At 45.1% G+C, this 25,131-nt stretch overlaps 1 protein-coding gene across 3 annotated transcripts in view; it reads left to right on the forward strand.

Moving 5' to 3' along the window:
- LOC146859108 (protein spinster homolog 3-like) overlaps positions 1-25,131 on the forward strand; it is a 363,281-nt gene that overhangs the window by 19,291 nt on the left and 318,859 nt on the right. For all 3 annotated transcript variants that reach the window (XM_085646939.1, XM_085646941.1, XM_085646940.1), the window contains exon 2: positions 21,757-21,822. In XM_085646939.1, the coding sequence (XP_085503065.1) occupies positions 21,757-21,822 (66 nt within the window). The remainder of the gene's footprint in view (positions 1-21,756; positions 21,823-25,131) is intronic.

The following is a 25,131-nucleotide window of genomic DNA, read 5'->3' on the forward strand; positions in this document are numbered from 1 at the left end:
TTATGTGTTTGTTTTATAAAATAGATTAAAAAGGCATTGTCCTGAACAATGGCAATATCTTAAAATTTAGCAAAAGCGAGAACTATTGCATTGCAAATGCTTGTACCATCCATGTATATGACATGTAATGCCTCCTAGAATTGCTTGCTGTATTTTGTTGCCTCGTTTCATGTTTTCCACAACAAGCAATATGGCTAGGGAGAGGTTTTCAAAGGGAAACATCTCCCCCTTCATCTCACTTCTTGTCAGTCAGATCAAAGCAGCCTGGCATTGGAATGCCTGATTCCCTCCTCCCGTTGCGGAAGATCCTGGCGCAGCCATTTGCCTGGGGACACAGAAAGAGGTCTTTCCTCGCTCCTAATTAACGGAGTAATTATCACATTACTGAGATAACAAAGAGCCTGGGCTTTTGTTGAATCTTTCCCAGATCTAGCCTGCTTTTTTAGGCAGAGAAAGACAATATGCAACCTAAAGTGGCGCTGGATAAATATAAAATAAGCGGCCAGTGGTGGATCTGGAGCAGAGATATAGAAGAGAGGGGAAGTGAGAGCGGTCAACCTCGAAGCCGGGAAACCGGGTTGAAGTCTCGGCAGGGACGCTTATCCTGTGAGTCTGGGCAAATCACTTAATCTCCCGGTGCCTAACCAAATGAATGTAATCGCTGCAACGCAACTAGTACTCATGTAAAGCGCTCTGCTACCTCCGGGTCAAATTCACACGATATAAAACTCCAAAATAAAAAATATATATATCTATACTTGTTATCATTGATTATGCTTATTGTTACTTTGGTATGTTTCTGAAGTAATGACTGGGACAAGGACATGTGATGGTAAGGTAATGGCCTGATTAATTACCAGCAATATTCATCACTCTGAGTCTCATCTGAGTCATTACAGCCCACTCTCCCTCCCTTGACATTCATGGTCTTCATTTAGGATTGTTATGGTACGAGGATGCAGTGAAAGTAAGCTTTTTATGACACCCAGCTGTGTGGGTGGGATTTTATTTTTACCATATCCGGTTGTTTCCTGTCTCAGATAGGTGGGATAACCCCATAAGTAATAATTGGGACGAGTGGGGATTACGAGTAACATACCACCATATTTCCATAACTTGATTTCTGTGAACCGCTAAGGCCCCTGTGCCACTGAACCTGTTGCGCTATTAATGACTATGCCCCTACATGATACTAAAAGCATATAATTTGTTTCTGGACGAAAAATCGTGACAAGCTAAAAGTCACCCTGGTAGACAAGCCCATCCCAGTGAAAAGTTCTCTCGCAGAGACAGCCCTCGGAAGGGAAGGAGGGATGGACAAGGATCCTGTTGTTTGGAGTGGGCGGGGTAGTGCTGGGAAGAGGACGGTAACCACATTTACCATAGGGATTTATGTAACTAAGGCGTAGGGCCTGGTGCGAAAGGGACACTGCCATCAAAACACCCTCAGGCTGGGAAGGACGTCAGAGACCCTCGCGGTCAATGGCCGGCAGAGAGGAGGGCACATGTGTTTAGGACTAGTTCCACAGCATACTAAAGGGACGATAAAGGAGTGTTCCGCATTTCACAGAATAGGTGCCACATGCTTTTTTTTTGGGGGGGGTGTGGTTTAGGAGCAAATAGCAGTTACGTCTTGGGATGGGTGGTGACGTATGAGCGCTCACCTGAGGGTTCGAGGGTGTCTTGGCGGGAAGTTGAGAAGAAGCAGCAGCGCTTGCTGTCGGATCGGAGGAAGGGAAAAAGAAGTTGAATACGACGAGTCGCCATTTTTTAAGTAAGAGCACACTGTGACAAAGAGCAGTGCTGTGCTGGTGGTAGGCTGTAAAGCGTGCCTTAAGTTCTTTGCAAAAGAAGCAAGCCGTCCTTACCTCCGGCCTCTTCAGGAATTGCGGTGCCCTTTAATTATACCGATTCGCCCCTGCACTGCCATTCTCTGGTGCATTGGCAACTGCTGGAGGTAGCTATCCTTGGGTACTTCGCTAGAGTGACAGTGAGTGGGTTCAAGTGCCTAGCTCCCCAGAAAGGGACTGACACTGTGACACAGTGCTGCAGGCGGTGGTGTGCTGCTCTGAGGCCAACAGGGGCACAAATTCCGTAATGTGCCTGTCCTGTTCAGAGTAGCCCTGCCGCAGGAACCAGCTGTGCAAGCCCCACTTCAGCTGCCCCAGCCCTCATCATTAGCTGCTGTAAAGGCATCTTTGACGTTTGCAGTCATTTCCCTGCTTTACCCTCAGCGCACAGGTGGTCAGACCATTAGTAAAGATGGTAAATAATGCATTTCAATGCGGTGATGCGGACCACCACATTAAAATGCGTTACTCTAACGCCTGATGCGTGGTGCTTGGCAGGATGATTAAAACATTGGATTTAATGCAGCCACGCAACGGTGCAAAGCCGCAACCATAATCAAAGGTGAGAGCATATTATGGGCCTCCAGTCTACAAAGTAATGGGCGGCCGCGTAGTCACCAAAGAAACATACCTTACAGCATACATAGATAGGGGCCTGTGCATTGTGACAATTTCTCATGTTTTACCTGATTACCGATGCGATAGGCTTACGAGATGTAGCTCTACATCTTCCCTTACTGTTCTGGAAAAGGCCTTTCTCTATGATTTTTGCATTCTCGTGCTCAGAAAAAAAAACAGAACGTGTAGGACTGGGATATGTTCAAAGCCTCATACAACCTTAAAAGTTGGGAATTTTATGTGCACTTTCTTACACTTCTGAGACCACTTGTGTCTAATACATGCCTTTGGTGCCTTGGTGGGCTCTGCGATTGGAATCGCAATTAAAATGTCGCACATCAGCAATCTTAAAAAGTTGGCTGCAATGCCGCAGGTACGTAAGTACATTGTTTCAAGCGCTTGTTGGCAAATGAAGCCGGCTTTCTGGCAGCCGTGCTTTGTTTGTATCTTGGGGGTAATAATTTAAAACGGGTGGGTCTCTTCTGACAGTCATACTAGCTGTTGGTTTTGCCGTGAGCTTACTGCACAGCTCCTGCCTCAGCCTGGGGATAATGCAGTATGGTGCCTGTCCGTGCGCGAGTCAGTGTCACACTTGGGCAGCTAAAATGGATTTGTGTGTTGTAACTGTTCATGTTGGGGCAGCCTCACATCCTGTTGGGTTGGGTCCCATGTGGACAGAGAGGCCCTGGAGTCCTGGTGCTCTCCTGAGTGATTGCTGGCACGGAGGGGGCCCAGTGTGGGCAAGGGCTGGCAATCTTAGGGGCGCCTCTGCAGCAGGCAGCAAACTTGTATTTCATAAAAAGCACATGGGAATGTACAGATTAAGTATCAGGAGGTGTTTTAAATATTCCTTTTACCCCCACATACAACATGGGGGTTTTCATACCGATCATGATGTGTACCACAAGCCATTTCATGTGCTTAAACCGTGTTCCCAGCAGCCCTGTGTTATAAAACACTCCTAATAACTTTTGACAAAACACACTTCCGACCCATAGGTTGGCAAAAACCTTTGATTTCTGTTTCCCGGCATGAGATTTCGGTATGTGTTTTTTATGATGCTTGGCCCCGGAAGTTAGTTTGTATCAAGGTAGTTCTGCGTTGCCAGCACTGTGCCCTGTGTATTGCGGTGCAGTTTCTATGCCCTGTAGGTGAGCGTCTTCAAGGATGGCACGGCTTGGAAATGGCCCATTGGCCTCTGTGGAAGGGAAAGACAACACGCACAGTACATAACCATCTACTATGCAATGAGAGGCCATACTGTGCCATTCCATGACTGAGTGCCCTTCCATTTCTGGTGCTTTGCACCATTTCTGATGTTTTACGATCTTCAAGTTTCTTCTTGCTCAAATGGGTGTCATTTCTGATATTTATATGTTTTGATTGTCTTCGTTTCATAATTTTGCTCGCAAGAAAGAGTCACTCATAGTCGTTTAAATGTATCTCATAATTACACTGAAATTATGAAAATGTCACACATGGCAATCTGAAACCTTGGCAGCTATGCCCGCAGCAGCCCCCGTGTTCCAGCCTCCAGGGGCCCCATCAGTGCTGTAGCGCACACAGGCTGATAGCCAGAAACCGGTCCTAGGATGCTTGATTCCGGTCCAGGGAAGACATGGCTTGGCAGTTCGAGCTGGACTGTTCCCATGAGGCACAGGGTCAAGACTGATTTGCATATGGCCATGTCTAAACTGGGGTGGTGTAGTGGGCAAAAGAACGATGGATTTAACCCAGATCTCTTGACTGGGGGAGAATGTCTGCATTGTCAGCATTCCGTCCATCAATTGTTTGTTGTAACGCTTTTCGCCCTAAGTGGGATGGGTATTCTCAGACGTGGGACCCGTGCTTACTACACCACTGGAGTCAAGCTATCCTGGCTGATGACGGCTGATAGCCAGAAACCGGTCCTAGGATGCTTGATTCCGGTCCAGGGAAGACATGGCTTGGCAGTTCGAGCTGGACTGTTCCCATGAGGCACAGGGTCAAGACTGATTTGCATATGGCCATGTCTAAACTGGGGTGGTGTAGTGGGCAAAAGAACGATGGATTTAACCCAGATCTCTTGACTGGGGGAGAATGTCTGCATTGTCAGCATTCCGTCCATCAATTGTTTGTTGTAACGCTTTTCGCCCTAAGTGGGATGGGTATTCTCAGACGTGGGACCCGTGCTTACTACACCACTGGAGTCAAGCTATCCTGGCTGATGACGGCTGATAGCCAGAAACCGGTCCTAGGATGCTTGATTCCGGTCCAGGGAAGACATGGCTTGGCAGTTCGAGCTGGACTGTTCCCATGAGGCACAGGGTCAAGACTGATTTGCATATGGCCATGTCTAAACTGGGGTGGTGTAGTGGGCAAAAGAACGATGGATTTAACCCAGATCTCTTGACTGGGGGAGAATGTCTGAATTGTCAGCATTCCGTCCATCAATTGTTTGTTGTAACGCTTTTCGCCCTAAGTGGGATGGGTATTCTCAGACGTGGGACCCGTGCTTACTACACCACTGGAGTCAAGCTATCCTGGCTGATGACGGCTGATAGCCAGAAACCGGTCCTAGGATGCTTGATTCCGGTCCAGGGAAGACATGGCTTGGCAGTTCGAGCTGGACTGTTCCCATGAGGCACAGGGTCAAGACTGATTTGCATATGGCCATGTCTAAACTGGGGTGGTGTAGTGGGCAAAAGAACGATGGATTTAACCCAGATCTCTTGACTGGGGGAGAATGTCTGCATTGTCAGCATTCCGTCCATCAATTGTTTGTTGTAACGCTTTTCGCCCTAAGTGGGATGGGTATTCTCAGACGTGGGACCTGTGCTTACTACACCACTGGAGTCAAGCTATCCTGGCTGATGACGGCTGATAGCCAGAAACCGGTCCTAGGATGCTTGATTCCGGTCCAGGGAAGACATGGCTTGGCAGTTCGAGCTGGACTGTTCCCATGAGGCACAGGGTCAAGACTGATTTGCATATGGCCATGTCTAAACTGGGGTGGTGTAGTGGGCAAAAGAACGATGGATTTAACCCAGATCTCTTGACTGGGGGAGAATGTCTGCATTGTCAGCATTCCGTCCATCAATTGTTTGTTGTAACGCTTTTCGCCCTAAGTGGGATGGGTATTCTCAGACGTGGGACCCGTGCTTACTACACCACTGGAGTCAAGCTATCCTGGCTGATGACGGCTGATAGCCAGAAACCGGTCCTAGGATGCTTGATTCCGGTCCAGGGAAGACATGGCTTGGCAGTTCAAGCTGGACTGTTCCCATGAGGCACAGGGTCAAGACTGATTTGCATATGGCCATGTCTAAACTGGGGTGGTGTAGTGGGCAAAAGAACGATGGATTTAACCCAGATCTCTTGACTGGGGGAGAATGTCTGCATTGTCAGCATTCCGTCCATCAATTGTTTGTTGTAACGCTTTTCGCCCTAAGTGGGATGGGTATTCTCAGACGTGGGACCCGTGCTTACTACACCACTGGAGTCAAGCTATCCTGGCTGATGACGGCTGATAGCCAGAAACCGGTCCTAGGATGCTTGATTCCGGTCCAGGGAAGACATGGCTTGGCAGTTCGAGCTGGACTGTTCCCATGAGGCACAGGGTCAAGACTGATTTGCATATGGCCATGTCTAAACTGGGGTGGTGTAGTGGGCAAAAGAACGATGGATTTAACCCAGATCTCTTGACTGGGGGAGAATGTCTGCATTGTCAGCATTCCGTCCATCAATTGTTTGTTGTAACGCGTAGCGCACACAGGCAGCACTACACTCACTCGCTGGCATTGGTTGCACCAGTGAGTTGCCTCATAACTGTCCTGCCTCCTAAATTAAATGGTGCGTACCACGTGCGGTGGGTGCAGGTGACCTGAGCTTCCAGTCCCAGCAGCAAGGGGGTTGAAGGCAACTGCCTTGAGGCCAGAGACCATTTGCAGATTTACATACCTTTGTAAACTGGTTACAGAGGCTTAGTCTTTTTCTGGTTCCAGTACCCCCTGGGCCCCCACTCTGCCAATTCCTTACATTTGAAATTTACATTTACTGCTGTAGTGTGAGAATGCATTCCATGAAAAGGAATATAAAGTAAGGTTGCCAAAAGAAAAATGCCAGAAATGTGTTGTTTAAAGAGCCTGGAAAGACCTCATATTGACACTAAATAGGGTTATAAATAAAGTAAGTATTGATTTGTAATGTGACTTTTCTGTCTTTGTTCACTTTAATTATCAGTCATGTATCATTCAGGCAGCCCTAGAACACAATTAAAAGTGCTTTCTATTTATATTTGTTGTTCAAAGTATGCACAGATAAGTGCTGAAAGCTTTAGGTGACTGCTTATTTTTTCTCCGTCTGGGACATCAAAATAATGAGCTGGCAACCCTAATCATAAGACTGGCAGTTTGTTGCAGGATCAGCACATGATTTATTTCCTCCACCCTCGATCCCTGATTAACGCCATAATAGCAATAGTTTAACTTATATCTGAAATCCTTACGCCGCCATCAATAACATGCTGAGTTACTTTAAGTGTCTGGGAATGCACCCTGCATCAGACAACTCACTCCTAATTCTCGCCCTTCACTTTTACGCTCACCCTGCACTTACAGCAATCACAATGCACTCACACTGATCACCATGCACTCGCACCATTCACCCGCTCACCCTGCACTCACAGTGATAACTCTGCACTCACAATACACTTGCGCTGTTCACCCTGCAGTCACACAAGCACACTACTCACCCTGCACTCATGTCACACTTCACTCACCTGTCCCCTTCACTGCTCAGTCTGCAATCTCATTTAAAAAAGCCCATCACTAACCATGCATTCTTTCATCCCACTCTGCACTTACATCCGCACTCAAATTCATATGGTCAACTCACTCACCCTGTCATCACTCCTCTTACCCTACTCTCACACTGTCGCGTCACTCACTGTGAACTCACATGGGCACTCCTGTCAACCACACAACTCAGAGGGTTAATGTGCCTGCTACAAAGAACATGTACCATGCAGATCACAGAACTGAGTGTGAGTAAACTATGAGTAGTGCTATAAAAAAATAAAATGTTTTTCAGAAAGGTGCCATAGAGAGATGAGGTGCATTGTTGGTGAGTGGTAGTGAGGGAATTCATGGAAAAGGAGGAGGAAGGGCGTGCCAAAAAAGACTGTCAGATGCCATCCAGAGACTTTTTGAGGCATGGGCAAAGTGGGCTTCGGCTTGGGGTCCCAGACTTTCAGGCGCCCCCTGATAAAACCAGCTCTGTTCTGTAGAGCCTTGCCCTGATGGCACTAAATGATTCTTGAACAGATTGTTTTAAATACAACTTTCCTTCACTTTTTTTCAATATTGGTGATGTGTGTCTATTACAGACATTTTGTAGAGGAATGTTTTGTTTCATGCAAAATCCCTAACATTTTCTTTTGGATCAAATCAGGACCTCACACATATGAGAAATGGGAGAGCATCACAGACATTATTTGCAATAATATGCTGCTGTGTTACAATATTGAAAACATGCATCACTATCCCTGATTATTACATGTAAACATATTAAGAATTTGGACTAGTGTGTTTGTGCACTGTCTGTGACTCACCCAAAGGGGGCATGAAAGAGCTGAAATAGGATCATAAATTCAAAACTGTTCTTACAGGGGTCCCCAAAATATGTTTGGCGGTTGGCCCTTAATATCCTTAAGATGTTCCTGGTGTCATCTGCGAATATGATGGCCCTAATTACCACATGGGCTGGCACGTCTAGGTCCATGGAAAAGATATTTATGTATGCTGCTGCTTGCTGTACTTGTTATTGTTTTACAAGTCACTTTGAAATATTTGCACCTTCATACACAAGCACAGACCAAAAGGTCATTGGTTGACTAAAGTGGTTTGATTTTTGTATGTTGCTGCCTGCTGTACTTGTTACTGTTTTGCTAGTTACTTTGAAATATGTGACACTTCAAAAAGGAAATTGTTAGTTAAAAGTGCTTTGATTATTGTATGGTGCTGTAGTTGTTATTGTTTACCAGTTGCTTTGAAATATATGTGCCTTTATGCACACACTAAACGGGGAATTGTTTGACTAACCTGGCCTCATTTTTGCATACTGCTGGACTTGTTGTTGCCATGTACTTTGAATGTATTTTCATTTGGTGAAAGAAAGAAAGTTCATTATTTTACTAAACATGCTTGATTTTTGTTTATTGCTGGACTGGTGATTGCTTTATTGTGCACTTTGAAAGTATTTGCACTTTTCTTTTGCTTTACCAACTACAGTTTGTATTGATTGTCATTAGGTACTTGCTGATATGGTTTGTTTTTATTCTACATGCAGTGTTATTTATGGTGTTGCTCGCACATGTCTGTAATCTGTGTGCCTTAAATCTTGTGTCAATTCTAATTCAGACCCTTCATAGTTTTTCTACAGCCTTAGGCAGTTCCTGAGACAATAGGACCGCTCTTTGTCATTGTTCTGATTGCTGCCGTTCCTGAGACAATAGGATCGCTCCTTGGCATTGTTCTGATTGCGTCTGTTCCTGAGACAATAGGATCGCTCCTTGGCATTGTTCTGATTGCTGCCGTTCCTGAGACAATAGTACCGCTCCTTGGCATTGTTCTGATTGCTTCTGTTCCTGAGACAATAGGATTGCTCCTTGGCATTGTTCTGATTGCTGCCGTTCCTGAGACAATAGTACCGCTCCTTGGCATTGTTCTGATTGCTGCAGTTTCTGAGACAATAGGACCGCTCCTTGGCATTGTTCAAATTGCTGCTGTTCCTTAGACAATAGGATCGCTCCTTGGCATTGTTCTGATTGCTGACGTTCCTGAGACAATAGGATCGCTCCTTGGCATTGTTCAAATTGATATTGTTCCTGAGACAATAGGATCACTCCTTGGCATTGTTCTGATTGCTGCCTCAATTAAATAATCTCCTTCTGACATTATTGTTACAAATGGGGTACCTTATATGTTAAGAGGGTTTCCCACTTCCTAATTAGAACTTTGAGAAAGACTATATAGAGGCATTTCATTTAAATGTTGGAGGTTTCAAATCAAAATATGCCAGATTTTTGGGCGGTGGGGCAAACTGGTAAGAGGTGAGCTGGGCCGCCGGGTGGGGGCCCCCTCTCTGTGTTTTGCAGGGGGGCCCCCTCAAGTTTTGTTACGCCACTGGGCAGGAGCGCATTCCAGGCGGGGGAGCGGACCCTTTGAAGTGCTCCCAAAAGGCGGATTGCATGGCGGCACGATGCGCGTGATTGTGCGCGTGCTAGCCATGCAATCCGCTTTTTGGGAGCACTTTTCAAACCCGCTCTCTATAGTCTTGCTTTGCGATCGCTTACGCGATAGCAAGGTCGAGACCTAATAAAGCAAAGATGGGTCAGATGAAAGGGCCTTAAGTCTTTTGTGTGTGAGTCGACAAATGCTGTGCGGGCGGGGTGCACGGGGTATCTTTGGCGCTGCCTGGCTAAGGCACGCAGCGGTATTACAAGGAGGGGAACAGCGGGTGGGAAAGGGGGAGGAAAACCCGGGAATGCGAGAGAGAGGGAGGTGCGAGTGCGCGTGCACAAACATCGGGAACGCAAACTGGAGGCCTGAAAAGCCACTGTTTGCACTTCCAAAATTCGCTTACTATAAGTCTCGCCAGAGCAGCGCTAAAGCGCTGGCTCAGGCGAGACCTAAAAAGCTGCTCCCGCCTAGTGAGGGCAAGGCTGGCTCCCACCACACCCGGGATGGGTGCAGGCAAGAGAGCCGGTTGGGCTGCGGTGGCCTTGCAGGTTCCCCTGCAGCCTAAAACGTGCTCTGAGATGCCCCGAGTGGGCACCAGGACAATCCACTATTTGAAAAGAAATGAAAAAGAAATTATTGCTGGATCCTGAGCTGGCAGGAAGCCTGTGGGGTCGCAGAAGCCATAGGCATCCCCTGCAGTCTCCAACATACAAAATGCTGGGGGGTGTCCTGGGTGGGCACAGGAGTATCCCAGTTCAAAAACAAAAAGACAAAAAAGGGCTGCCAGCTCCTGCATGGCCTATGGCTCCACTTGCAGGAAGCTGCCTGGCTTGTGGGAGCCCTGGGGCTCCCCCGCAGCCCCAAACAAAAGTAAACATATGGATGTTCCGGGTGGGCACCAGGATGCTTACAAAAATCTATAAAAAATAGAACTAATGAATAATAAATGAGCAGCAGGAGATGCTCATTTACTATGTACTGCAAGGGGCAGGGGAACCACCAAGCATTTTCTTAATGTTGTGGGAGGGGAGGGGCTGCATGAAGCACCCTAGCAACATAAACAAAACGTTAAATCTCCTTTGTCATTAAACACATGACCCCAGAAGAGCGTACCTTATTTTTTAAAGTACTCCTAGCTGGAGCTCTATGCTCTCCTACTGGAGTGCAGGGCCATCTCGTGGTTGTTTTTATGTCTGCATCATTTGACGGGCTAAAACATTTTATAAGAAAGACTCAAGGACATGCTGATGTTTTTTAATAAAACGTTTTCATTTTTTATGACAATCACTTTTATTAATCATTGCACTGTATGAAACAATGAAGTTTACATTTGATTAGAGTTACTGGTGATTTTTTGACAAAGACAATATGTCTGCTTTATATTTGTTGATTGGCTGACTCCTTAATTAAGCCAATAAGCTAACTTTTTATATTTGGTGTTTTGACCCTTAGACAACGTCAGTAAGTCTGCCTTATAAGCCCACAGATTCACACAAAATATCTACCCAAGTGAGTACTTTCTACTAGTTAATTACTAAGTGCTACCCCCTTGGGTACATGTCCAGTATGTATTCTACACTACAGCTGCATAATCGAGCACTGTCATCAGCGACCTTGTGTGCGTTTAGACAGTGTGATTCTTCCTGGTGCGACTTTATCCAGTAACATGTACTAACACAAATACTCATATCGAGAAGACTATGACCCATACGAAGAGGTAAATATCCACTTTCCTCTTAAATATACGAAACAAGTGTTTCTTTGTTTGGTGGAGATGTCCTCATATTCCTACGCATCAAGAAATAATCATCAAAATCGGGAGCTGTTTGTTAGACTGTGCATTATCCTGGCAAAAGACAGTAAGACCTTTGCATAATACTAAGGTGGCGGGGCCAAATAGGCAAGGCTTCCGAGTGATTTGCACATGTCATTTAAAGGGAGAACCATGGACTCTGCTCTCACCAGGACAGGACAAGAAAGAACCCGTTCATCACAGTCACATGCAGATTGCGCTCCAATAGATCAATGATGAGTTTACCTACACAAAGGATTTCAGATTATTTTTCAATATGGAATTGCAGAGAAAACACCCTTGATTTGACTTCAACAAGCACAAGAGGTAGGATCATAGGTGGTGCTTCAACGAGGGCACCTGCTATGTTTATATGTGTAGTTCTTACTGTTGAGGTTTCATTTTTGTGAACTGAGCATCAGAGCTAGAATCCCGAGGACCCCATTCCATGGGGTCTGGCCTGGACTTAATGGGGGAGAGGGGCTGTGCGGACCCCCTGATTGTGGCGATTTCTGGACCAGGGCCCTCATTCCCCAGGGCGTATCCATAATTGAATAGGTAACACGGTCCCCCTCCCAATGACGATTTCCCCAGTGCTTGGCCTGGGGAATCGAAATGAATATATATATATATATATATATATATATATATATATATATATATATATATATATATATTCATTGGGGGGAGCGAGGCTGCACAGCCCCCCTCCCCGAGCCAAAATCGCCATCCCCGGGGCACAGCCAAAATGTAATACGAGAGGGGTCCGTGCGGCCTCCATCTCTGGAACTATTTTGTCCCCGGGACCCCATCCTCGGGGCTCAGCCAAAATACAATGGAGGGGTCAGACTGGGCTGATTTTGACCCCGGGAGCGCCATGCCCCAGGGTCCGGCCTTGATTGAATAAGGCAGGGGGGCCATGTGTCTGTGGATGCCCTGGTCCCAGCCAGCGCACCCAGTGTGCAGGTTAGGGAAGGTGGGGTGAGCCTCAAGGCCCCAGTAGTCCTAGGTGGCTTTCTGCCTCCTACGGGAGCCAGCATTGCTGCTGCACGCAGGGAGTTGCTGGAAATTCAGATACCTGCATGCAGGAGCAATAGTTATCTCTCTTTCCCTGTCCGCATGTCTGCGGGCAGGGAAAGAGATGAATCAACTGTTTCGAGTGGGTGGGAGCACTTTGACAGCACCCATAAGCTGTAACTGGAGTGTTTGCTTTTGCTTGGTGGGAGCTGTCTGCTCCCGCCAAGCAAAAGCAAATAGCTATGTCCCTGGAGTGGGCACCCCGGGACATAACAGGAGCTGACCTTTGGGAGGTGATGGTCACCAGAGCCATCTATTGCGTGGCCCCCCTCTTTTCTTGTGCTTGCTCCACACCGCGGAGGTGGTGGTCCTTGGACCAAGAACGGCCCCTGGAGGGGGGCCGTGTCCCATTCCATCTACAAAAAAAGAGCCCCAGGGAGGTGGTCGTCACCGGGGCCGGGGGTCCAAGAGGAACCCCCTCAACAATATGTATGTTAGCCCCAGGGAGGTGGTGGTCCCCAAGGCTCGGGGGAAGGTCCGTGCTTCCCCCCTATATTTTTTTTTATTACAGCCCCAGGAGGTGGTGGTCCCTGGGCCTCGGGTGGGTCCACATGGTCCTCTGCTTCATATTAAATGAGCCCCAGGGAGGTGGTGATAAAGAAGCCCTTTGAGGGGAGCCTCTTGTGCACCCCTCCATTTTTATATGACTATCGTAACGCCCTCGGAACTGGCCCTACCGGGGCTTCTTGAAAAACAAGCTCAGAAGAAAGCGCTTGGTTTTTTTCAATTCACTGTGATATTTGTGAATATTTCACAAAAATCAACGTGAATTTAAAAACAAAGGGCTTTTTTGTCCTGCAAGAGTCTCTTTGGGACCCAATACCATGACTTGGGGGTCAGGGTATTCCTATCCTGTCACCTTTTCTTTTTTTTTGGAGTTTTTTTGTGGGACTCAGATGAAGCCAAGACCCAAGATGGTTGCCAACACTTCTTGGCTGAAATGTTGGCAGCCAATCAGATCTCTGCACAAGCTCGCTATTATTTGCGAAGACTTTGCGATCGTAGAAATACAAATCTGAATTTCCTTTAATATTTCACAAATTACTGGGGCTTTAATAAGCTTTCGGCTAAATTTGGTGTAATTCTATTCAGTTGTCCAGGCTGCAGGCGAGTCTAAAGAGTCTGTGGTAATTAACATGGGAAACACACTTTTTTTGACTCCCCTCCTTTTTTCTTGGCCCCCACTTGATGAATCACCACAAACATTCCATGCACAAGAAGGCCCGACATGACGCTTTTGGGGGGAAAATGTCATGAAGATTTGTCAAACGGTATCAAAGATATAGGCAATTCTCTGAGAACTTTGAATCGCAGACGCCGGACTCAGCACACCCTCTTCTGGAGACTATTAACCACTTGGAGGCCTCGGGCTCAGGCCCAAGGACTGGGGCCTTGGTTCACTGTAAAATCCATGTAACGGCGGGGAGGACTGACATACGGGGGCCGGACGCCCTCGCAGTAATGCTGTATTATTCTTGAGATGTTGAGGACACCTGAATCGTCTGCTGTGAAAGAGGAAAGTATACAGCGGGTTGTGTGTGTTTTCTTTTCCTTTTCATAGTATTTTGTAGTTGAGGGGGCAGGGGGGGCTACAGACCTCTGGGTGGTTTACTCGCACCAGTGTTGTCCTGTTGACGAATTAAGGGTTGGTGGGGGTACCTGACGAGTGTGGGGTGGGGGGTATGATGGATGTTGTCTGCCATTTGGGATTTTATGTTTGGGGCAAGGGGGGGGGTTTGTTCGGATTTAAGCATTTCTGCACCAGTAATATAGTAGTGAGGTGGCGAAGCGAAGAGGTGACATGCTTTCTGTCATTGCAAACTAGACGGCAGTGGGGAAAGGGCAAAGGACCCGTGGGTGAGTTAGATACAATGCACCAATACAATGGCTGCATCTAACACAGAAATGTATTCGATTCTCTCCAGGAATGTGAATGGGATGGGAAGTAAGGTCAAGAGGGGACTGGTGGCCGCATACTTTAAAAGGTTGGAACCTGATGTCATTCTACTACAGGAGACTCACCTGAAAGGCACTCAATGTGGGTTCCTGGGCAGACGCGCTTATAGAACCATGGCACATGCTGGATTTTCCCAAGGGGCGAGGGGTGTTGCCATACTCATTAGGAAAAACCCACCCTTTAGAGTAGAACGCACTTGGACAGATTCTGGCGGCACATTTGTAGTGATCAAAGGGTTATGGAACAGAAGACGCATTACTCTTATTAGTGTGTATGCACCGCCCAAGCTCCAGAGGCAAACAATGGACAAACTCGCAACAATCCTCTTGGAGGCGGGGTCAGACACACATATTATAGGGGGAGACTTTAATGATGTAATGGACCCTGAGAATGACCGTACGACTGTTCCAAAAGGGAATCCCAGAGAGACTCCACTCAAACGGTTTGTGGATACGCTAGCGCTGGAAGCCATGTGGCGTAGCCAGCACCCTCAGATCAGGGCCTATTCCTTTTATTCTGGGACGCACAAAGCCTTCTCCAGGATAGATTACATATTTGTTCCAGCAGGGGACATTGGGGAGGTACATAAGGTAGTATATCTGGCGAGGGGCCTCTCAGATCACTAACCTTTGTGGCTGACAGTAGGTACCCGTACACGTCGACAGAATGGGGAATGGAAACTGAATCCGTGGGTACTCAAGAACCCACAAGTTGCTAAGGAATTGCGGGTGGATACAGAGTTGTATTTTAGTGAGAATGTGGGGTCGGTGGAATCTGCTATCACACTATGGGAGGCCTACAAGCGGTGTTAAGGGATAGGGCACAAAACATTATAGCACACAAAAAACGGAAAGAAGAAGAGGTGATCACTGGGTTGGAAGCCCAACTGCTGCAGCTGGAGTCGCAGGCAAGTGTGGGTGGGCACCCCTCCCTGTTACGCAGTCTGCACCTTCTCAGACAGGAGTACCTTTCGCTGGCCAAAAAAGACGCACAAAATGTGATACAGGCCATGCATCGGCGCCTATATGATGTAGGTGACAAGACTGGTAGGTTATTGGCATGGCTTAGTAAGAAGGAACTAGACAATAGATGGGTTTCACAGATCCAAACAGAGGATGGTCAGACTCATCTGATCCCTATCGCCATAGCCAACGCCTTTGCAGAATACTATGGGGCCTTTTACAAGCAGTGTAGTCTAGCCGAGATGCCCCGCATACAAGAGTATCTTCAAGGGATACGGCTCCCTAATTTGACTGATGAGGACTCGAAGATAATGGATAATAAAATTACAGTGGAAGAAATTGCGTTAGCTATTGGCCAAATGAAAACTGTGAAGGCACCGGGTCCTAATGGGCTACCCTCAGAACTCTTTAAGCAACATGCAACGCTTTTTGGCCCACACCACCTCCAATTATATTTGGAGGCGTACACGACGGGTAGCCTTATTAAAGGCTTGCGTACAGCCACGATTGTAGTGCTTCCAAAAGAGGGCAGACCACCGCAGGCATGTAGCTCGTATCGTCCTATCTCCCTCATAAATGTGGAGACCAAGATATTGGCTGGAATATTGGCGAATAGGCTAACCATGGTAATCGGTGGCCTCATTCACAGGGACCAGTCGGGTTTCATGCCTAAGAGATCGACAAGGTTAAACCTACGAAGGCTGCATAATTGGTTGGAGGTGATTCATGACCGGGAGGATCCACACCTGGTCCTCTCCCTTGATGCTGAAAAAGCATTCAACACTGTCCACTGGCCTTTTCTTATGTCTGTTATGGAGAAATTTGGATTAGGTCCGGTATTCAGGCGATGGATAGCTGTACTTTATGAGACACCCGTGGCCAGGGTTACAGTCAATGGAGTACTGTCACGGGAATTCCTAATAGGCAGGGGTACCCGACAGGGCTCCCGGCTGTCTCCCTTGCTTTTTGCTCTGGTGTTGGAGCCACTCACCAGTGTGATCCGATTGCACCCCAACATTACTGGATTTAGGAGTGGAGAAGAAGCAGAGACTGACGAATGCATATCTTTATATGCGGACGACATATCATTGTATGTCACAAACCCGGAGACGACACTCCCTGCAATACTGGGCTGCTGTGAGACATATGGTATGCATGCGGGATACAAAATTAACTGGGGGAAATCTTATCTGTATCCTGTAGGTGAGGGCGGTGGCCATGTAGTCTGCCCAAGCCAACTTCAGATAGCACGAGACGGTATAAGATACCTTGGTATATATGTTACAACAAACACGAATATGGCGCTGGATCGTAATCTTCACAGGGTGCTTAGGAATTTTCGAGCAGATGTTGAAAGGTGGAAGACTCTGCCACTAACGCTGCTTGGTAGGGCAGCGCTATATAAGATGATAGTGCTCCCAACATTTTTGTATGTGTTGCAAAACACCTACCAACTCATACCGACTGAGGTGTTTAATAAAATTGATGATCTGTTCCGTACATTTGTCAGGGGAGGGAAGCCACCGAGGATAGCGCTGGCGACGTTGCAACGCAATCCGTACAATGGGGGTATATCCCTGCCTGACCTTAGGGCATAGTACTGGGTGGCGCACTTAGTTGTTGTGAATGAATGGCAACATGTGGAGAGGGATCACCCCACATACGTACTTGAACGTACTCAGTTTACCAAGCGCCCATATACACACTACCTATATGGGGGTAAAGAAGCTGCCCAAATCCTGACTGCGACACGGATTGTAATAGCAGCCTGGTAGCAGGCTGAGAGACAAATGAAATGGGATGGTCGAGTCACTAAGGAAACCCTGCTCTGGGTGGGTAACCGACTCCCGGAAATCGCAAAACTACGAGGTTTCCAGCAATGGGACTTACTAGGTATATCGCAACTTAAAGACATATTATACCGTAAAGAGCTGGTTACGTTTTTGCATCTTCAGGTCGAATATAATATGAATAAATCTCAATTCTATAAATATATACAGCTGGCCCATGCGTGGCGAGCACAACATGTAGACTCCACTGGCATTCCCGAATATGCACCGCTGGAGGGGCGACTCCTGATGGGGGAGCTTGTAGAAAAGGCTGTTTCCTGGACATATAGGACGCTAATTAATAACAAGCCAGACACTTTACAAAAGCTGCGGGCTAAATGGGAATCGGAGTTGGGTGAGATGGAGGACCTGGACTTGGAAATGGCGTTGATGCACTCCCGAGAGGTGGCCATCAAATCTAGGCTCCGGCTGATCCAATTTTAAATTTCTGCATAGAGCGTACTATGACAGGGCACGACTGCACCGCATAGGAAGGGCAGAAAAACCAGATTGTCTGTGCTGTTGAGCGTCGGCAGATACATTCTTTCACACAGTGTGGGAATGCTCTCAGATTCAGAGATATTGGAACATCCTGTTAGAGGAGCTGGGACTTGTTCTGGGTGAGATGATTCCTCTTAACCCTCAGTTTGTTCTGCTGGGAATATCTACTGAAATTGATCTCCCCAAACCCAAGTTGACTCTGCTTCAATTGGGATTAGTGGTGGCAAAACGCGACTTGGCCAAGGTGTGGGGGGCAACGGTGATTCCATCTCTGACAGAATGGAAAAACAGCATGGATATGTATATGTTGGGGGAAAAGACGACATATGAAGTACGGGGTTGTCCCAAAACATTTTGGAAAATATGGAAGCCATGGCTCGCACACTATGGGCTTTCACTCCCTGACTCACAATGATCCCTCCGGGGGGGTGCACGGGTTGTGCTACCGTAAGGGGCCCACAGTAATGTATAAGAGTATGATGCATCTATCTGATTGTCGATCACGGTCGTTCATGTATTATGCTGCTTCTACATTGACAATGTTACCACGTTTCGCTGCTCAACGATGTTTTTGTAATTTAATTAAGAAAATATTAATAAACATATTTATAAAAAAATAAAAAATAAAAGATATAGGCAAATCAAAAAACGCTTTTCCTCTGGAAACATGGTCCTAACTATAACTACCTACTGGTGTCTGCCAGAAAGAGCTTCCCTGCCTGGGCAGCATGCTAGCTATATAGGGAATATGATTAGAAGAGTGTGTTGTCCTTGTTTTTGTCCCTTGCAGGAAGTGTTTCCTTGTCAGGCATGATAACCAACGAGGTGCAGTTATTGTGTTATAAGACAAAATGTTTATTAGTGTAATGATTGAAGAGATATGAGAGGTAGATATGCAGTCTATGGTTTTCAGTTAGATCCCTTTAAGGTATTTCTTATAATCATAGTCCATGTAGCTGGTTACTGAACTTGGTTGTCCAATCTGAAATATGTTGTTTGAAAATTCATGGTTCTGAGCAGGCATCAAAGGAGAGAGAAATGGTGGGTAGACCTGCCTGAACTGACGTTGTTACTATCACCCATTTCTGATTGTATACTATGGTATGTAGTTAGTTGGGTCCTGCAGTAGTGGAATAGATTAGAGTCCTCTTATTGGCCAGCAGTATGTGCAGATCTTCTTCAGTTATTGCATTCCTGGTCAGTTAGTGATGACTGATTTGTGGTCTGGGACCGTACTTGGTGATGGACCCAACCCGTAGCAGATAATTGAATATGTGAGTGTGAGAGTATTAAGCAGTATAAGGGAGTTGTTATGCAGCCTGTATGAACTATGACCTGTTACCAACCTCTGAGTGTTATCGTTTTAGTATTAGTGTGGGCCAGACGTTTTATATATGATCTGACAATATTATGTAATATGCAGGGTAGTCATGGACCAGCTCTTCATAACTAACCTGATAAAGAAAGTAGTGTGCTTATTGGGCTGTTACATACATTTAGGCTGTATTCCATGATTGTATCTTAGAAATAGCCATGGTTTCTACTGTCTTCTGAAGTGTGTATACTGCAAATCTTGGCTGGTAATGAGTTCCAGAGCTTGGCAGTGCCTCCTATAGATTTCTTATAGTAATTATGGTATGATGATCAATGGTGCAAGCTTGGAGCACGTGCCCCTATTTTCTTTGTTTTGCTTGAGTTTAACTTATAGAAATGGTGGTCTTTTTACTTGTGAGGCTTCTTGGACATAACTTGAGTCATGCATTCTTTTAGGTGAAGGTGCAGAAAATGCTTTATATGCTTGATTGCTCTGCTGAAGAATGCTGGTACTGTATAAGTGGCGCTGCTGAGAAACCCTGACGCTGTCTGTTACGCTTGTAGGTGCTCTGTTAAGTAGTGCTGTTGCAATCCATAACAAGTATATCAGTCCTGAAAAGAAGTGCTGCATAGTCTATTGTGAGAATATCAACACTTCAGAGAATTGACAGTACTGTATATAGCAAAAATGTTGATGAGGTCTACTACAACACAGCAGCTTGACCAAAGAGTGCTAGTAGGGCCTGTTGAAAAGTACTGCTAGCTTGCTGAGATGTGCTGATACTGTCCATTAAAAACAGAGCCCGGGACAATATTTGGCAACGACTGGTGAACCAAATTTATAAACAGAACCCGTGACATTATTTTGCAATGACTGATGAATGGTTTGTTTGGCGTTGCAGACAAAAGTTCTTCATCGAAATCACCATCCAAAATGAGTACCATTGAGTTGGGTAACAATAAACCCTTGGGCGAATGTGCGCTTTGAAAAAACATGTTATGTTATGTTATCTATATTGATATGGACAGCCATCACAATACATTTTAAACAAGTAAACCTTATTCATGGCATTTGGTTCATCATGCAGAGGCCACAATATTTCACAAAAAATAAATCCTAAACCAGAGCAGATAATTAATAAATATCAACCGGCAGCCTGCTTTATACTATACAACTCCAACTAATCAATTGTTAACATCTTGTAGCTTTAGCTTCCTGTGGTCACACTGATGAGTTCCATGCTGTAGATCCAGAGCCATGGCATATCACGGATTTTTACATTGACATACTAACATCATGTTGTGATTGAAGTGGCTACAGAAAATTCCTGCTTCATGTGTTAGCATGCATTGAATAATTATTCCAGATGTACCTATTGTCTGTTTTGTTGCAAGGAAGACAAGTTGACTTTGACAATGTTTGTTCAAAGTGTTCTAACTACTGCTCTGTGGGCTGCCCTGGCCACTAAGAGATGTGCTTCTTATATCCTATTATATAGTAAAAGGATGATTAGTTTATCCAATCTTAGATGGGTTTCCTGTAGTGGGCTCCAGCTTTCCTTTTTGAGCATCACTGCTTTTTTTCCCATCATCACACTTCAACCCAGAGCAATCGAGAGAAAGGCAGAAAAGGGAGTAGAAAGGAGGACGTGCAATATAGGAAAACAATGACAAGAGTCAAAAGTAGAGATGAGTAGAACTTGCAAGAATATGATAAACACAGCAAATGCAGGATGGTGGAACAAAGAAGCTTGACATTGAATCAAGTCTAAGCAGCCTTGGTATTAGGAATGACAAGCACCAGCGGCGGTTCCTTCATGGGAGCGGCGGAGAGTTGCCCCCCCACACTGCTGTGCAGAAAGTTGGAAAAAAATGCTAATAAAAGGATTTTATTACCATTTTATTTTTCCAGATTTCTGCTGGACTGAGATGGCAGGGCAGGCCAGTGCGTCATTGCTGCTGATTGGCAACAATGATGAGTGGCTCCTTCAGTATGAATTTCGCAATGCCGGTTGGCAGGCTACCTTGCTGTGGCCAAACCGACATGCGCACTTCAAACTCTACAACCCAGCTGGCTTAGACAGCTTGCTTGGAGATCAGGCACAAGCCTCCAGTGTCATTTGGAGTGCGGAGGCAGCCTGCTTCAGCCAATCCAGATGATTCACTCATGCTGCTTCACAGCATGAGAGCACCAACTGGATTGAATAAGGTAGTTGGTTGTGTGACATCACCTTGCGCTCGGAGGAGTCTGGTACCAGAGACAGAAGAACATGGAGGGAGAGCTGCAGGATAAGGTAAGTAAATCTTATTATTTGTTTCTTGGGTGTTTATTTTAATATATCCTTGTGTTTTAATGTAGTTCTTTAATGTATGTGTGTGTGTTTTAATGTATGCAGCGATAGCGCCCCACTGTATGTTTGTGTCTCCAACCGCCACTGGCAATGACGGGGCCTTTTGATCTAGAACCGTGGTCTAGTGCAGTGCCAAGGTGATCCATCTTCAGGGCTGTCAATTACCATGGATGAATCTCTTTCTACCAGTGGTCTTGTTCTTCCATGAAATCAAGAAAGCTATGAAGGACACAAAAGGGACTGGTTCACAGAAGTCTTTATGTGCTGTTCCACTTTCTGTTGCAGGAGTGCTGCAGGAAATCAAGACGTACTTTGACATCAGCGACAGCAACGCAGGACTGCTCCAAACAGGTAAAGTAGTATCTCGCGTCTGACCACCATCATGTGTCTTACTGGCTGTCCACATGTGTGACGCCACCCTTGATTGTAAAAGAAATAATATTAAACATGCAAAATCACTGAGCATCCTAGGTTTATTTCAACCACATTGGATACATACAGAATATAAAAAATTAACATTTTAGATACAACTGAGATTAAAATCAAATTAAAAGATGTACCTGTACATTGGTTAATAAATAACTGAAAAATAAGCAAACAGAAAAAAAAATTTCAGTCCGGTCTCAAGAAAATAACCTGTGCTATACATAACTGCAAGAAAGTGAGTTATTTCCATATAAGTGTATTTTGTTGGGTTCACTTTGGGTTCACTTTCTTCACAAGTAACTGAAAATCACAAAATCCTATATGCTGGGAACACATTTCGAAGTATGTAACCATGTCTCCTAATGGGCTTCAGTTGGCAGCATCCAATGGTATGCAACCACTGTGAATCTAGATGCAAAGGAACTACTGTGGAATAACAGGCATGTGTCGCTTTGATTACATGGTGGGTAAAACAAGATTTCACCACTCAAACATTTGTGAGTAAATATACAATACATCGTTTGGGACCTCAGAGGGTGTTTGCATCCAATGCTGTACTTTTGGGGTGGTTTGGTATTTGCAGAAGTGACTGCAAACATTTGTGTACCTCCTTCTGCATCATACACAGTGCATAGTGGGTGGTTCCTTGTTTGCACAGGTTATGGCTATATTCCAATAGGGATATGCATTTATTTACCTGGCCAAGTGACAGATACAGGTGGAGGAGCAAAAAAGGCCCTCGAAGGATGCCCTAACTCTGTTTAACCTGCGATATTTGCCCTTTTGGAGGAGGCAGAGCGTGTGGCAGAAACTAGATTATTTTGCCCAAAACACCTTTTCATAAAACGTTGACCTTTCCTTAAGGTTTTTATATTTAATTTCGTTTTTTATATGTTTTTCTGTTTCTATTATATTTCTATTCAGACTCAAATAATTCTATCTATCTATCTATCTATCTATCTATCTATCTATCTATCTATCTATCTATCTATCTATCTATATGTTTCATATTCTTTTTACTTGGAAGAATAGCCCCAAAACTGTCTTAATTTATATATAAGTTTTTGTTTGATATTGTTTATATAATCGTATTATTATTTCTTGGTATATTCTAGGTATATTCACTTATTTCATCCTTGCTCTCTCTCGGTATAGATATATCTATAGAAATTATGTATTCTTGCTTCTTTTATTTTATCAACTTATCTTTAAATGTCCATTTACCATTACACAATATTTATATGTTATTAGATTAGATGCAAAATGTTCTCAAATGGAAGTCAATAAATGTAACTTTTTGGGAATGTGGTTCAAATACATATTGGAAGTTAAATGGTCTAAGTTGTCACGGGAAACAATGCATTTGTAAAAGAATTTCTTGAAAAAAATCTTTGTAAAAGATGTTTTGGAAAACAATGTTGTTACTAAGCCTGGCGGAACTCCGTAAACTCCGCCCAGGCTCAGTGATAACATAATTTTGGAGCTTCGCAAGCAGAGGAGTGCATTAAATAAATGCCATTTGCAGTGATTTTCAGCGCCAGGTGTTTGTCCGCACTGTGCAATCATTGCAAACAGCACCATGCAGAGAGCAAGTGGGTGCTGCGTCCTTTCTGCCCTTCGAGTAGATTTTTACTTGAGCAGCAGCTTTCTCAACGCGAACGGATGGTTTCTCAACGTATGCGGTTGCGAGCATAGGCAACCACTCGCAATGAGAAATCTGAACTCCCGCGTTGAGAAATCTCGCCGGGAGGTTGATTTTCGAAGCTGAATTTTTCGGAACTCCGTGATCTCCACGTAACGCAGAGTGTGGTAAACTCCTCAAACTCTGCAAGCAGAGCAGAGTTCACCACCCAGACTATGGGGCTTATTATGATGGCAGGCGGACTTTGTCCGCCCGCTACCATACCGGGAAACTGGACTGGCCGCCACAGGTGCGGCGGTCTCGCCATGGGAATTAGGATGCCACCGCATATATTGCATTGTGGCGGGTGGTGCTGTAAGCAGCACCCGCCACAATGCATGCACAATGTGGCAGGCACCCCGCGGTGCCTGCCACTCCTAAATGCCTTCTGTGAATACCGAAAGTCCAAAAGTTAGGATTTTTCTCAGTTTAGGAGTAGTAAAGTTAGGACTCCTAAATGCCTTCTGTGAATATCGAAAGACTTAAAGTTAGGATTTTTCTCAGTTTAGGAGTAGTAAGAAAAATCCTAACTTTAAGACTTTCGGTATTCACAGAAGGCATTTAGGAGTCCTAAAGTTAGGAGTCCTAACTTTACTACTCTTAAACTGAGAAAAATCCTAACTTTAAGACTTTCGGTATTCACAGAAGGCATTTAGGAGTCCTAAAGTTAGGACTCCTAACTTCTGTGAATACCGAAATGAGTAAGTGCCTTCTGTGAATACCAAAATGGTAGTAAGTTTAGGATTTTGTCGTAAGTTAGTTCTGTGAATCGGGCCCCATGAGACGTCTATGTCTTAAGTTCAACAAAGCTAGTATTAGGCCAGTTCTCTTGCAAAGGTGTTAGTAGCTACACAGTAAGTCTTGTGGTTACATTAATGAGAATATTTGTAAAATAACTAACCAGAGTTTGTAAATGTAGAGCATAATGTTGTTATAACTTTTTATTAAGTTGCTTCCTTTTAGTGTGACAGTGTTTTTTAACCTATCTTACACTGTGAGGGTACAATTCTACATGAATCCGGGTCAGTTCTTAAGTTCAAAAGTATATTTTCAATTAGATTTTTTTTGCTCATAATCTTTTTTTTGAAAATGTTTAAATTGGTTACAGCAAAGTACGACATGGTCGCCAGAGACCAGCATAATATGACAGGAGACCAGTTGGTACAAAGCAATAATGCTTAGCATGGGACCAGTGGTACATTGCAAGGAAGAAAAGGGTAACACAGGCTTTGGACATGTGCGCTTCAGGGTCACCCACAGCATTACATGTCTCAAAGCAAAACAGAAAAAACTGTGACACAACAAAATACAACAATTCCTGTTCAAAGCCTTCTTGATATTGTTTTCAGATCTGGACAATATTGCGCATGAATACGTAAGTGGTTTTTATTATAAGTGAGGGGGTCACTGGGACATGACTGGGGGTTAGCTCCAGAGAGAGAGGAATGTATGACGTTACAACACGGTCTTTACACCGCAATACGTTTACAGCGCAGTCGTTACAATGACTTGCGCTAGAGGCGCTGGACTTGGGAATAGTATGATTTACTATT

This window comes from Triturus cristatus, chromosome 3_2 (assembly GCF_964204655.1).
Source record: "Triturus cristatus chromosome 3_2, aTriCri1.1, whole genome shotgun sequence".
In the NCBI taxonomy this organism is placed as follows: domain Eukaryota; kingdom Metazoa; phylum Chordata; class Amphibia; order Caudata; family Salamandridae; genus Triturus; species Triturus cristatus.